A 15000-nucleotide genomic window follows, 5' to 3' on the forward strand; every position below is an offset into this window, starting at 1 on the left:
GCCTACCATTTTCCAGATAAGAAGGGGCCGTACCTTCTGACGGGTCTAGGCGGCGGGCCCGCCTCCCGTGTTTGGAATTGTTGTGCACAAACATGTTGTCAGACACGGCCAGCACGTGGCCGTCCACGTTGACTGTTGTCGATACAACGACCTGTGAAAACGAAGTGGATTTGAAAATGGAGTTGGCACAGGAGAGCCGGGGTGGGCACCGCCGCCATGTGAGCGAGATAAAAGCCAGCTCAGAGGCTGCGCTGCGGAGACTTCACTTATTCTGGAAACTCTCCACTGACTGAAGTGCATTCACAGCTCTTTTTTTTTTTTTTTTTCTTGGCTAATGGGGGTGGTTTGTTGTGTTTTGTTTTGACTCAAGATTGCTTCTTTTCAAAAAAAAAAAAAAAAAAAAAGCCCTGCTCCACTAATTAGGGTTTAATCTCTTATTATGCTAACAAGTGGATTCAATTCAGAGAAATATTCTTCTAGCCATTAGCTTCCGAAATACCCCTCTAGCCACTCATTTGAAAACCTCTGTTTTGATTGATCTGCTCACATATTGATTAGATAGTTTATCTAATTTAAATTAGTTCACTTGAGACTAGCCTCTCTTGAAGACATAAGGGGAAGGATTCACTTGTCCCCCCCAAAAAAGCTTCATAAAATCAGGGTTCTCACTGCCATTCCCATTCCATCAGCAGATGATCCCTGGGTCAACTGTACAGTTATGTGTACTATTTGAGAAGGTAAATTCTTTGTACCTGAAAAAAGAAAACTAAATTTGAATTGTGGACTTTATTTTAATGCAGAAAAAGGATCCTTTCTCAGGCTCAGAAGGAAGGGTGGCAGGGGCCCACGAGAGGCTCAGAGCATGTCCAAGGGAGAGAGGGCAGGTTTGCTGGCTATCATGGGAGGAGAAAATGAAGCCACCATACAGAGAGACCACCTTGCTGATGCCAAATGTCTTCTTCCCAGTGAGGTCACAGAAAGCGTCTCAGAAATGGCATGCTTCAGCAGACCCAGACAACAGCAAAAGGTGGCCTGGCTGCAAGTTTCTAACAAGGCTGGGTCAGAGAACCTGGAAAAGCAAAGAGCTGAGCCTATATTTAATGTGGAGTTTGAGCCTGGAGTTGACATGAAGAGGCTAGAGCACTTCTAGAGCCCCACCTGGCCAGGTCCTGGGGCCAGCTCCTCCTGAGAGCACTGGGTGGGGGAGGGGGGAGTGAAGCCTGCCAGATAAATTGAAGGTGACAGGCCAATGCTACCAAGGCTACAGAAAGCCTCAGTGAGTAGTAACCATCGGCAGGTGGCCTTCAGATATAAGAATACATTGTACCAAATATGCTTATGACATGGCAAGGGATCCAGGGCATCCGGAGCTCTCAAAACTACTGTAAGGCTCTTTTATAAACCTGAAATGGCACTAAGAAAAGGCCTATTAATAAAACAAATAAAGAAAATTGATTTTTTTAACTGATGAAAGACGAATAAATAGGTTTGCCAGGCATAGCAGTATACACCTATAATCCCAGCACATAGGAGGCTAAAACAGAAAAATAGTAAGTTCAGGGACAACCTGGGCTACACAGCCAGACTCTATCTCAAAGAAACACACACAAACAAGTAAACAAATTAAAAGTATGTTATGTGTAAAAGAGAATTCAAAGCTATAAGCTTATATAAGGATGTGTGTAAAAAACTGGTTTTTTAAAACCTCATGCCCCATAAGGGCATGGTGCAGGGGCATGATACTATACACACCCTCAGCTACCCGTGGCATTATTCCTGATTTCTTTCCCTCTTCTGTCTGCCTTGATAACAAGGTCTCAGTAACATCGGACTGTCTGAATGGAAAACGTGGTCAGTACAACCATGGTGCCCACTCTAGCTAACCATCCTCTGTTCGGAAGATCTGGCATTGCTTTAGGTGCCCTGGCACCACTATGGTGTCACCTATGGCCCAGTAATCTCTGCCTAGGGAATCCAGGGGCTGCTCTCCTTTGCCGAGAATCTCCCTGGGGTCCACCTGTATACCCTGCCCTAAGTGCTAAGAGAACTTCCAGGAACACATCCTCTGAGTATGGTACAGAGACCATACTATGCCAGTAATGAGGCACAGACTTAACCAGGATATGTTTTTAAAAAAAAAAATAAAAAAAAGTTAAAAATAAAAATGTTTAAAGACATCGTCATCTCTGTATAGATGCTCTGTCATCTATACAGAAAACTGTCACTGGGGAAAACAGAAAAAAAACAAACACACTGCATTGTCAAGTACAGGCCAACCCTGCAGTACACCCATAAGAAGATACAAGGACTGCGGCAACATCGCAAGTATCAAGTAAGCCATGATGTGCCAGAAGTCCAGGTAATGCTTCTGAGAGGCAGGGGAGATTAAAGTGACCGGAATCACTATGGTCTCACAATGCACAGTGATGGATGTCGTGTTCCATCATTGGTAAGACAAATGGAACCTTGCTACTCAGTCTGGTGTGACCTCCTCTGCCTAGATGGATCAATTGTGCACATGCCTGTGATCTCCTGTGTTTTAAAACAAAAAGGAATCTAGTCCAGTAGTTTACAAGAGATACTATCCCCAGCCATGAAAGCCAGTATGGGTGAACTAAAGACCTGCTTCCCTAAAGAGCTGTGAAGGCAGAAGATGGGCATCACACACTTATCTCCCTGAAGGCCTAAATTACACACAGAACCCTACAAACACAGTGAGCTACTTGTCCAACACACTTGACATACCAAATAGGACTCCCTCCATAACGGAGCTGATCTACGACTCATTTTCATTCTGTACTTGGTTCTTCTAATTTTCAATGAAAATCAGTAAAACAGCCTATCTCATACAGAGAGGCCCATGACCCTGACAGAGCCTTCTGATCATCCACAGAGACAAGAAAAGTACAGACGCTGTCATAGCTGGTCCTTGAAGCCAGCAAACTTCCCTCTCCCTTGCAGAACAAATCCTCGTTGCAGTGGTGCATGTGCTAGCCTACATCCAGAATGGATTAGTAGTGGCTGGACTCTGAATGGAGGGAGCCAGACACCTTGGAACCTTGGAGGCTAGGGGAATTTGTAGAGGCCTGTGCTGAGTGGGTCCAGACCCTTTATGAGGAGGCTCTAGACACCAAGTGTACTGGGGAGTTTGCATCATGGTCCTCTTCCCACTCACTATTTCCATACACAGTGACAGTCAACCAACCAGCCATTGTATCCCTAAAATGTGCATCTTCAGCCTGGCCAAGTTTTCAGAGCTGATGTTGGGTGGCTGTAGAAAACATGATTCTCTCATCTCTCCTGTCCCTGCACAGACTCACATATCTGGCATACTGAAAACACTAGATCATTTTAAAATATATTTTATTTGTCTGTTTCTAAATTATGTATTTAATTTTATGTGTACGTGTATGTGCCTGAGTATAGTAGATAGACCACATGAAAGCAGATGCCCTTGGAGGACAGAAGAGGTGTCAGATCACTGGAACTGGAGTTTTAGGTGGTTGTAAAGCCTCAATGTGTATGTTGAGAACTGAACCCGGGTTCTCTGCAAGAGCAGTAAGTATTCTTAACCACTACTAGCTGCCTATTTTTATCCAGAAGAATCAAGTTCAGTGTGTTGCTAGCATTGGGGAACTGAAGAGCTTTCTGAAAAACTGAGAACTCTGAAAATTTGGCAGGACAAGCAGGTTGAACTGGCACTTCAGAGGGAATGCGTACCTGGAACCTCCGCATGTCCCGGGGGTTGCCCGCATTCTTCAAGCAGTTCTGATTGCACTTGAGGAAGAACTTTAGAAAGAATCTACAAAGACACAAAGAATGAATAGTTAGGGTTAGCCCACAGAAGACAACAACACCACCAACAACAAAGACACTTGCAAGGAATATGGTAGCCGGGGATGCTCCTGGTCTCCACTTAATGTGGCAACAAGCACAGCTGTCTGACACAGAACAGAGTCCCAAGATTTATGATAATAACTGTGTCTTTCCAAGGGACTTATACTTGCAAAGATCTTTGCAAAACTATTAGCTTTTAGAGAGAAACTCGCCCCAGATAGAAACACCAGCATCAGATGATAAAGATGCAGAATGTCTAGTAAAGTTTGAATTCTTCGATACAAAACCATTGACTTTTAGCATGAGAGTATCCTAAAGTGAATTTATGAAAAAAAATTAAAGTTGAAATTCTATTGAATGTGCTATATCTATATGGTGGCCACAATTTCCAGAGTTTATCTTGCCAAAGCAAATACACTATCAAAGACAAAGTTTTAACATTACAGTGGAACAATCAGAACGAAGTATATACAGGTATAAAGCAGCCCAAAAATAAATTTAATTTAAAAAAGAAAGAAAGAAAGAAAGAAAGAAAGAAAGAAAGAAAGAAAGAAAGAAAGAAAGAAAAGATGGTATCAATAGGCCTAACCTTCCAGAAGGGAATGGGGCATGGAGCTACCATGATTTATTTCTATTGATGGTCTCTATGTGTTTTTAAGGGACTAGCTGGTGGGTTTTGGTATTGCACAAAAAGTCTTGCTCAAACTGAGCACAGGAGCAACAGGCCGCAGCCCTAGTGAGAATGAAGAGGCCAAGCACAGAAACAAGCGTCACTTCCTTCAGGCCTGGCCTTGTATGCAGCAGAAAGATTCAGAAGTCCCAACAGTGTGTTGTGAGGCTTTGATGAAAATATAATCACCCCATCTTCCCTATTCCTACACAGTGACAAACAGATGTGCTATCTCAGAATGAACAGGTAAGCACTGGACAACCTGGGTGTGAGACATCCTCTCATGGATCTTATCCCTGTACCATCTCCCCATCTCTATTCACAAAGAGTGAGCAGAAGGGGGAGTCCCTGCTAGCACATCGCCACTGTGGCTAAGAGCCTTGTGCAGCAAAGCTGCATAAAATACCTACTGTTTTCTCCCCAAATGTCACCTGTCTTGTTTAGAAGCTGACTGATGTTTTATAGTACTTCATGAAATTTCCTTGAATTTTGGTCTTTCCTGTTCAGGGTTCTTCGTTAGTGATTATAATATGAAAAAATAAAAGACTCCACAGGCTAAGACTCGTTTCTCTTCCCAACACATCCTGGAGGACCCAAGGAGGGCAGAAAGAATCCCTTTGATGAGTCTAAGAATGGTAGCCATTCAATTAAATTTCCTTACATACCATGAGTCCTTGCTACTTTGGACCAGAATTTACATCTTTTATTAACTCACCTCACCTATACACTTAGCTCACAATGCCTCTTAACACCATCTGCCATCAGCTACAGCGAGTCACTTGATATTCCACCCACCAATTTTTCCTAACAACCACTGTGCAATTAAACTCCACACGTTCTGCAGCGAGGTAAATTAGGCGCACCTGCGGCCACACTGCATTTGAACTGCATCAGAAAGGGCCTAACAAGGTGAGGGCGCCACAAAGTTACCGTCCTGTCAGGCAATTAGGTTTTCACTTCAGGGACAGCCACACGGTGCAATTATGCCCCACATTACCACCCGGCTAATCTTCTGAGCAGGCGCCGGCCGAGAAGCTGCTCATCCGCAAAGGTACCTGCGCGGAGCTGGTGTCGGGGCTTTTTTGTAAAATGAAAGATTTCTCCCTGTCCTGAGGAGGTTGCTCTAAATTCCTTGATGTCTGTTTAGCCAGCTTGGCTCTCTTACCTCCAAGACAGCAGAGTGGATTTTAGAGATATCCTAAACATCTTTTGGGCATTCTGGAGTTTAACTATCATCAGTTTACAAACTACAAGAGCAAAACTGAGTGCTGGATACCACATACACACTGAGCGCTGCAGCGGGTAGCTGGGAGCAGAAGTGGGCACAGACATCATACACACATGTTCATGCTTGTTCTCTCTCTTGCTGCTGGCAATCACAGCTCTGTTTCTATGCAGAGTGTGTAACAGCAGTGGTCGTGGATACATGAGAAAGATCTACTGGGAACAGCCCCTATGCAGATCAGGATCCTTACCAAGCTCTCAGGCTCCAGTGACACAAAGTACACGACAAGCCAGCACTACCTTGCCAGGCCAGAGGGAAACCTCCAAACACAAGGAGTGCTTATTTTAACCATGGTTTTGCTTCTGCTTAATTCTAGGATGCAATTAGGGATTCATAGGTGGGAAACGGAGCCCAGCCAAGGCAAGCCTGCTGACACTGTGCACTGTTGCGTGGGAGTGGATGCACTCCATGAGGTGTGCTGTAGCACTGTTTGGGAAAGGGTGAGAAACTGGATGCCCACGCATGAAGTCCAATGGTAATTCCCGCATCCTTTACTCAATTACCCTTTAATTGGCTGTTTCCTAAGAAAAATCTGACAACCACTTTACATATCTCAGTTCCAGAGTCTGGTACACAAAGGATTTAATACTCCTGTTATGAAAGGAAAAATCCTCCCTATGTCAGAAAATCTTTGGCTTTAGCACCAATAAACTCTTTATTATTGCTAAACGTGGATTTGCTGCTCGATCGCAAAGAGGCTATAAAAATTCTAACCTGTCATTAGTACATTATGCTTAATTGTGTACAGTGTGTTTTCCCTGGCATCTGCTGGCCCAACGTCAAAATGACCGTTATGTGCACTAATTCCCTGACCCCGTCTTTATTTCCCTAAAGACTCATCATCTTTCACAATGGGTACCAGAGTAAATCAAGCTTGAAATATGGGCTTTATTTACTTGTTTCTTACAGGCAGAGGGGAAGACAGTGGCTAAAAACAAACTGCTCTGTGCCAAGCTATCCCAAGGAATATTCCATTTGGAAACATCATGAAAAATTCCAGAAAGTTCTCAGGCAGAAAGTAAGATGCCATCACTATAGAAATAGACTTCCCTCGGTGTTCACAGATGAGGGAAGACACCATGATGCTGTTCTCATTCATTCTTGAAAGGGCTGGCTCACTCTTCTAGTGCCTGAGATCCCCATGATGATGGGCTGGGAACATGAGAACACAGCAAAGCCTTTGCCTGGAAGGACAGTAGGACTAGCCCAATAGCCCAATAGTTTAAGGTGGAAATCCTCTGATAGGGTACCTATTCTCCTGCTGTGGAAGGGTGTGGCCCATGACACCCAATGAAGAGTGCTCAGAGTTCTGCTTTGATGATGTTGTATCAGAAAACCAACAAACAACTCCAATGTTAACATGAGTACTGGGCAGCAGAGGAACAAAGCTGCTTCCGGAGAGACTGGAAGTAACAGGACCCACTGTTTCTAACAGAGCCCAACATGGGGATCCCAGAATAAGGGGTGAGCAGAGCCCCCACCACAGTGACTAATTTCAAAGTCGGCTCCATCTCTGTGTGTTTAAGCTATGAATTAGTTCATTTATATTTACTTTTATGAAGCTGATTAACCGAAGCTTCTCTATCTGATGAAAATCATTTTAATTGTAGTGTTAGGCTCCTGTGTAATATCCATTACATTATGAACTGTTTAAATTCTACATGGGTATTGTGTAAATTGGCCCTTTGTGAGCTAGCAGGCAATTAGGACCAAACAGCTCTCCTTTAAATGGCTACAGAACTTTGTGGTGGTGTTCAGGACAATCAGAGACAAAGGAGGCTGTTTAATTGTAATTTAATGGAATATCAAGGAGTCCGTGGCATTAGACGCTGGCAACAGAGAGCAGGAGAGAAAAATTAACTGCAATTATGTTTGATTAAAGCTATCCTTCTCAATAATCAGCAGTCCTGACAGGCCATGGGGCTCTAGTGGGCTCCAGGATGGCAAAAGGTGTTGAGCAATATTAGGGCCAATAAAGGGGATATTAGCATAGCTAATTACAGCCCTGCAAAACCTGTAAAGGGGGCCTCTGTGTATTGTAATGTGGGAAATAATTGGCCAAGGCCGTTATCAATTACATAAGGAATGAATTTGGTTTGTCAGAGAAAAGCTGATGAGATGCCTCTCATCTGACACCAGCCCTTCCTTCATGTTTCCAGGCAGCTCCGAACTCACCCACGTCCATCAAGAGTCGAGCTACCAGTGGCCAAGTCACTGATAAAATCAGCCTGCCAGCAAGGGTTAGGTAATTAATACTACTCCCCCCTCCCACCCTGACACTGATGTTTTTACCTAACTGAAGCCACTAATCATGCAGTAATGATTTCTTTCCCTCTGGTCAAAGGAAAAATAGATCCGTTCTGTAGAAATGCAGCGGGCTCTGAGGGTGTACCCTTGTGACTGGGGAGGACAGGAGAACTTGGAAGAAGTCTCCCTCAGAGCCTCTTCAAATACCCTCAAGCCCACATAGTTTTTACGGCTTATTTGAAGGGTGAAGGTCCTCTGAAGCTATGCAGTGCTGCTCTGCAGGGACTTTTATTTAGTTGGCTTTTAGTTGTCAAGGAGTAGACTGTTCCAGAGTTTAGTTTTGCCAGAGTTTGAAGATGTGAGTGAGCTACAGAACACTGGATGCCCTAACCCTGAATGTACTTGTGAAAGACACGTGCCCAAGCTAAGAGGTCCCAAAGTGCCCTGGCCTCTGGAAAGTCAAGTCGTGGAGTGCCAAGGAAAGAGTTCTGGTGTCTCCAGATTCCCTCCTGCACCTGCTTCCAGCCTGTCTCTAGAGGCATGACCTTCTCCTAGCCCAGTCATGTGCAGCCTGGGAAACTAGAGGCCCGAAGGAAAACTATGGGTGCTTTTTCATAGGGCTGAGTGGCTCCCTCTGAATTGCAGGTCTGAGCCTTTAATGAGCAATACACTCAGTTGATGCTAGGTAGGGCTCCAGCCCATCAGCCAAAACCCCAAAGCAGTCCTCTATAGGTCAGGATATGATGACACTTTGGGCTTCTGGGAGAGACACACCCAGCAGCTGCAGATGGGCCCCCACAACTTTAGTTACTACTGTTTTAATTCATAATAGCCTGAGTGAGAAAAAACAGATAGTCTGACAACCCACCAGAAAACTTCAAGGCGGCAGACACCATGTAGGCTGACACCGTGATGCCGGGTGTGGGGAGGACGGAAAGCAACTGCTTCAGGTTTATAAAGTTTCCTCTGAGGGTGAAGAAAACTTTCTAAGCTACAGAGGGGCTCGGTTCCTGCAACCTTGTGAGTGTGCCAAGTGCTTCTGAACTGTTTACTTCCCAAATGGTTAATGCTGTGTTGTGTCAATTTCACTTCACAAGTTCCCACCCCAGAGGAGAACAAGTAGGAGAGGGGAGGTATGGAGAGCTCTAAGATGGGGGGCGGCTGTGACCCTCACCTGCTATTGAAATGAAATAGTTAAAGAGTCAAATGAAAAGATAGAGCCTTTAAGAGACTTTCCCCTGACTGATAAGAGAGTGGCCGAGTGATCCTTGAGGCTCCTGCTAATTGCTGGCAAGTCCCTGAAAGCAGTGGTCGCAGCTGTGGTGTGTGCACGCCGGGCCATCAGTCGCTTGAGTATTGACTACAGAGCAATTCTAGCCGATCGGGTCCAGGCGCTTCAGAGACAATGTGCCTCCCTCACAAAACCTGTAATGAGCAGTTCCTATACACGACTACATTCTGCTGACATCAGATCTGTGCACTGAGATAGTACACAGGTCAATACGTATCGGATTTCCAAAATGCGAGGGTCTTAATGTCAGGCCTCTTTTTTCCTCTCACTCTTGCCATTAGCGATGACTGGGCTCATGTTCTTTAATGCCATACGGGAGGAAAATTCTGCTCCATTAGTCTGATTTATTCTTCAAATATGCCATGACAAATTGCCTTAACACCAGACTTATTAAATTCTTGTACATTTCAAGTTATGGGTCTCACAGATGTGTAGTGCCTCCGTGACGTCATCAGGAAGGGGCCAGAGGGTGACAGCACTGAGTTTTACAGTGGTGACATAGATGCTTTGTTGGGGGACACCCTCCCCAAGTTTCCATGCAAGAGGTCAAGGTGGCCTGACCGCCTGCTGGGGAAGACCTGGTGTCCACAGGATGTGTTCTCCCATCCCCCAGCAAGCACGCTCCTCTATGTAAATGCAGATGGAAGAGGATTGGGGAATATCCATGGCTTGACTTGCAGTTCAACAATTACTGGCCTTTGTCTGGGGATTCTGGCTCTGGTGTAGCAGAGCCCGTCTCTGGTGGACTCAAGCTATTTTACTTCCCTTCGCCGTAGTAACCACACCGCATTAACAATATTTGTACTACAATCGCCAAGGGACCCACTTCCCAGATTCTATCACTTCTTTATCTCCTGACAAATACCTCACTATCGAACATTATTAGGTTTAGAAAATTAACCCTTCGAGCTCTACAGCCAGACCAGGCCCCACCATCCCTCCGAAGAGCCTTATCGCTAAATTTCTGCTATAATGGTTTTTCCGTTCATCACAATTTCAAGCGCAGCTGTCAAGAGGCACTTACAGATACTGTGATCTTGTACTTTGTGATGATTCTCATTAAAATGATGCCAAAGAGATCTGATGGGATTTAATAGTTTTGCCGGCCAGCTCGATATCCACTTCCACGGCAGATCTACGCCATGTGCTTGGTGCAGTGGAAGCCATAAGACTTGCATTAAACTTTTCCGGGTGGTTTTAATGTGTTCAGATAAGTACAACCCAGGCAACACTCTAACAGCGAATGTACCCAGACTTCCAGGCTTTGTCCGTGCCCTCCTCGGCTGGCTGTCAACATTCTAGCTGGTGTTTTCTCTAACAGTCCCTGATATTTTGTGATAGTTTTGATAAGGTTATCTGTTTAAAAGAAGTCAACTGCAGAACACAAAAGAAACGTGAAGTGCAGTATATTTACAGAGGGGCTCTTGTTTCAAGTGCCTATCTCCCATTCCCCCTTTACCTATTTCTCTATTTCTAATGGGCAAAGCGCATTGACATTATTTCCCCAGCAGATCACTAGCCCTGTCAATCAGTCTGTATTTTGTCTTGCGCTGTGGGCTCATTAAAACAGCTTCCTCTCTCCCTCTGGACACTGCTCTATTTGCCAGCTCTGATCACGAAGCTCCTTATTTAAGAAAAATGCCAGCATCACTTGGCTCACATCAGATACACCCCCTGACTTGTTGCCAGCTCCAGGGGAGATTTTACAGGTTGAACAGAGATTAGACGGCCCTGCTTGGGGCTTCAGGCCTCTCTCTACCATCCATGGGTGTGTTTAGGGGATCTTGAATCAAGGCCACCCTTGTCTGGCTGTCCTGGTTCCTGCTGCCCCATAAGCTTATTTCTGAAGCCTGTCTGAGGTCGGGTTTGGGTTTGTTGTTGTTTGTTTTTATTTTTTTTTTTCTCAGCCTTGGAAAAGATCTTGTTCATCTGTTCCTGCTTGATGTACATTTATTTCCCTCCATCCACATCAGCTTGCTTAATTAAGAACTATCCTCTTTGTAGGCTGAATTATTAATAAAAAAAATCACATTTTAAATCAAGCCTGTGCATGCATGGAAGATGTCAGTGTCGAACCTGCCTATGCTAGCTCTCTAGCCTTTTAGGTCCTGATTAAAAACTTATTAAAACATTATAAATGATTAATGGGAGCACAGCTCTGAGTGGCAATTATTAGTTTTAATGCAGGTAATGCAGCTTAATGAGGGGCACATGTGCACAAAGCCTTAACTTCATTACTCCTGCGTGTCAACATATACAAGAGAGATGTGTGTACAGGGCATCCATTACTCAGAACAGCACTGAGCCCGCTCTCTTCACCTCCCTTTGTTGATGAGCCAGAAGCCATAAATTAATTCCATTCTGGGGCTCAGAAAGGACCAAGGTGTTAAAATCGTGATAAACCCTGCTCGCCTCCCCACGATACCATGCGGCTCCTGGTTGGAGTCTCACGTGCTATCTCTTCAGCAGTTGTGCGGTATGTGGGAATGTTTCCCTGAAATCTTTGTAGGTTGTCATTGTCTGCTCAGAAATGAGATCCAAGGATGCCCCAAGCTGATGGGGGTCCCTCTCCTAGTTTCATGGGGTTTGTGGATGAGATGAGCTACATCCAGCAGTATCAGATCCACATTGATATGGTTTCCTTAAATCTTCATGCATCTGTCCTGATATTGTTCCCAAGACTTCCTCATGCAGGGTAAGTTGCAGGAAAAGCAGAAAGGCAAGCAGACAGACAGACAGACAGACAGACAGGATGCACAGTGTTATCCCCTGGCAAAGAAGGAGCCCTGAGAGCAGATTGCAAAAACACAAGGGAACACCAGGCAAGACGTGGCTACAGTGTGGAGAAGGCAGGGTGAGCCAGGCTGGAGAAGAGGTGACTGGTGAATAGATGCATTTAGGGTGCTGACAAAGAAGCTCATACAAGTCACCAGTTCCATCTGAGACCTCCATCCTGGGCTTGCCTCAGCCCACAGCTGGGAAGCATAGCACTGGGTCCAACTTCACACGTCACATTTTATTTTCTGGTTTTCTGACAAGCAGCTTGATCCAGGCTGATCTCCACTATCTGTTTGAAGAGTCTTCAGGACTATTTGCATCATTTTATCGCTAATGTATAATATATGGCTTTAAAGTGAGCCTGGGCGCTGTCTTGTTACTGAGCATAAAAAAGTAAGGGCAATAAAGACACATTAGTTCTCTGGAGCACAGCGGCTATAATGCAAGCAAGAAGGTTGCTGCTTAGAGTTAAGAGGAGGCCTTTCTGCCTGACTAAGACAATGGAGGAGTAAAGAAAATGTCAAATCAAGAAAAGCTGGATTTAGAGATGAGGCAGCCCGGAATGACGTTGGGGCCATATTTTGTGAAACTATAATGCAGTTGGCAGCAAAGACCCGTGTTTCTGATTCATCCAGGGCCGCATGGCAAAGCTTTGTCAGTCTGTGCAAGGTATAAATAATTCAGGGTGAGAGATGGCAATTACAGGGCCCTGCACAACCAAAATGAATATTTTATGAGGACTAAAACTGCTCCGGAATGAATCATACACATGGAGTCACACATGGCGAGTGGGCTCACACACGCCAGCCCTAAGGAGAGAGAAGCCCAGGCCTTATCTCCTTTCAGAGTGTTGACTATAAACCTGGAGAATGGTAATAAGCAAACAGGAAACAGGCTAGCCTGCCGGCATGCCCACTCCATGCTCCAGATAGGCACTCAGTCCCCAAGACACATGGCAGGGTAGGCGCTGGCCCAACGCATAATGTAGACACTCTAGAGGTACATTTCATAAGTTTGGCTTAAAGGGATTTCTGAATCCGCACTCAGGGTACTTCATTGTTTCAACTACTCAAACTATTGGCAGGTGTAGGCTGGGACCTCTCCATCTACAGAACTGATCTGAGCTCAGGGGCAGAGAAGAAGATAAGTGTTGTACCCCAGTGAGTCTCTCCGAGAGCGTAGAATTGCTAAGTGCAAGCACCATATGCTTTCAGCATGGTCCTCACCTTCCTTTCCACCAGAACCACATGCTCTAGCTCCTTCTGAGTGTTTAAGGCCTGAACCTTACATGACCAGGGTCCACTAAGGAGCCAAGACCATGGCTTCCACATCCATATAGGCAAGCCACAGGCAAAAGTTACTGCCTACGTTTTGAAAGTGGGCAGAGAAGTAGGAACGGATGGGAACAGTTACCGATCCCTGAAAGAATGGCTTCATCTGTTAGGTTCCCTCCAAATGTACTCCTGCCGAGTTGCTAGAACAAACAACAACATTGTTTGTGGCCACCGAGGCCCAGGCCCACTGCTGAATAGCCATTGTATTTGTCCAGCTACTGATACCTGTGCCTTTGTGAGGAAAAAAGGCCGGGCCGTGACATCAACCCAGTACAAGTGCCCCTCTGTGCGAGTCCCAGCACAGGCCCGCCTGCTATGGTGGGAACTCAACACAAGATCCCTCTGAGAAGGTTTTCTTTAAATCCAACTCCGATGCATTGTTTATGAAAACAAGACTATTAGGTATATTAATAATTTGATAAATAGGGATTTTCTCTTAATTATTCATGAAGAACATTTGGCAACAGTAAAATTATATGCGCAGAACAGGTTTATAAACCAGCTAATTATAAATTAAGTATGCAAGAGAAAATTGCTAACCTTGAAATTAAAATATTTTATGATTCTGCAATTACAAAAAAAAAAAAAAGGTAGAGAATTATCAAAACCCCAGTGTGAGCAAAGAATACCATGGCTTTGTACAGATGGCAGTGTGTAGGCCAGCGGAGTGACAGCAGAGGTGGATGGAAAAGGCCCCACCTCCCCCAGCAGCCCCTGGAGAGGAGGTTTGCTCTTCCCAGGGCAGCTTTCCAAGAGGGTAGTATCTGGAAGGACACCAACTTCCCCCACAGAGAGGCCCTGTCTGGTTTTTTTTTTTTTTTTTTTTTTTTGCAAAGACAGGGCACACCTTTACTTGCTGTCAAACCCCTGGCCCCTGATCACAGAGGCATCTCCTCTGTTCACACGGCTAGATTGGGACCCACGATGAAACCTGCTAGCTCTCCCACCTCACTGCTGTCATGCTAGGATGAGGTCCACAGTGGATGTGGGGTTCAAAGGACAAGACTGGAGCTGATGACGCAGAAGTGCTGTCCCACTGATGCCCACTAGAGGGCTTCTGCTCTGGGGAGCAGGAGAATAACATTGTAGATGGACACCAGGTCAGGCCCCTGAACTGTCTGTGTAAGAGAGGGGACAGAGACTCCCCTCTGGTGCAGGTCTATCTCATCAGTCGTCTCAGCCCTCACTACAGAGCACAGCTGCATTGTCAGGGCCTCTATCTACTTGTCCCTCCAAAGACCTCTGCCCTCTCCTCGCCTCTCCCCAGCCCTAAAGGGGAAGGGCTAAGCGACCAGAAGTATGTGAGTGGTACCAGTGAGGGTACCCATCCACATCTTCCTTTTATTCTTTAATAAGTGAAGATGGGTGTGAACTATTCACTTTTTAATGACTGGCTATCCCCTCCCATAGCTTAGCAGGACTTCAGGAAAGCAACCATGATAGATAATTAGAGAATGTGCTATTGAAAGGATGAAATAGATGGCATTTCTTAACTTTTCCCAAAACTCGGGGATGCAGAAGGCAGCCCTGCCCACCTTCCCTGAATGACATAGCTCAG

General features: G+C 45.2%; 1 protein-coding gene across 14 annotated transcripts in view; it reads right to left on the reverse strand.

The window, feature by feature from the left end:
- Ebf3 (EBF transcription factor 3) overlaps positions 1-15000 on the reverse strand; it is a 118741-nt gene that overhangs the window by 37132 nt on the left and 66609 nt on the right. For 9 of the 14 annotated variants that reach the window (XM_076912321.1, XM_076912325.1, XM_076912314.1 and 6 more), the window contains exons 7-8: positions 3721-3802; positions 7-151 (exon numbers count right to left, since the gene is read on the reverse strand). In XM_076912321.1, coding sequence (XP_076768436.1) covers positions 7-151; positions 3721-3802 — 227 coding nt within the window. The remainder of the gene's footprint in view (positions 1-6; positions 152-3720; positions 3803-15000) is intronic. The other 5 variants (XM_076912331.1, XM_076912320.1, XM_076912317.1 and 2 more) reach the window with 1 other exon arrangement.

This window comes from Arvicanthis niloticus, chromosome 1 (assembly GCF_011762505.2).
Source record: "Arvicanthis niloticus isolate mArvNil1 chromosome 1, mArvNil1.pat.X, whole genome shotgun sequence".
NCBI lineage: Eukaryota > Metazoa > Chordata > Mammalia > Rodentia > Muridae > Arvicanthis > Arvicanthis niloticus.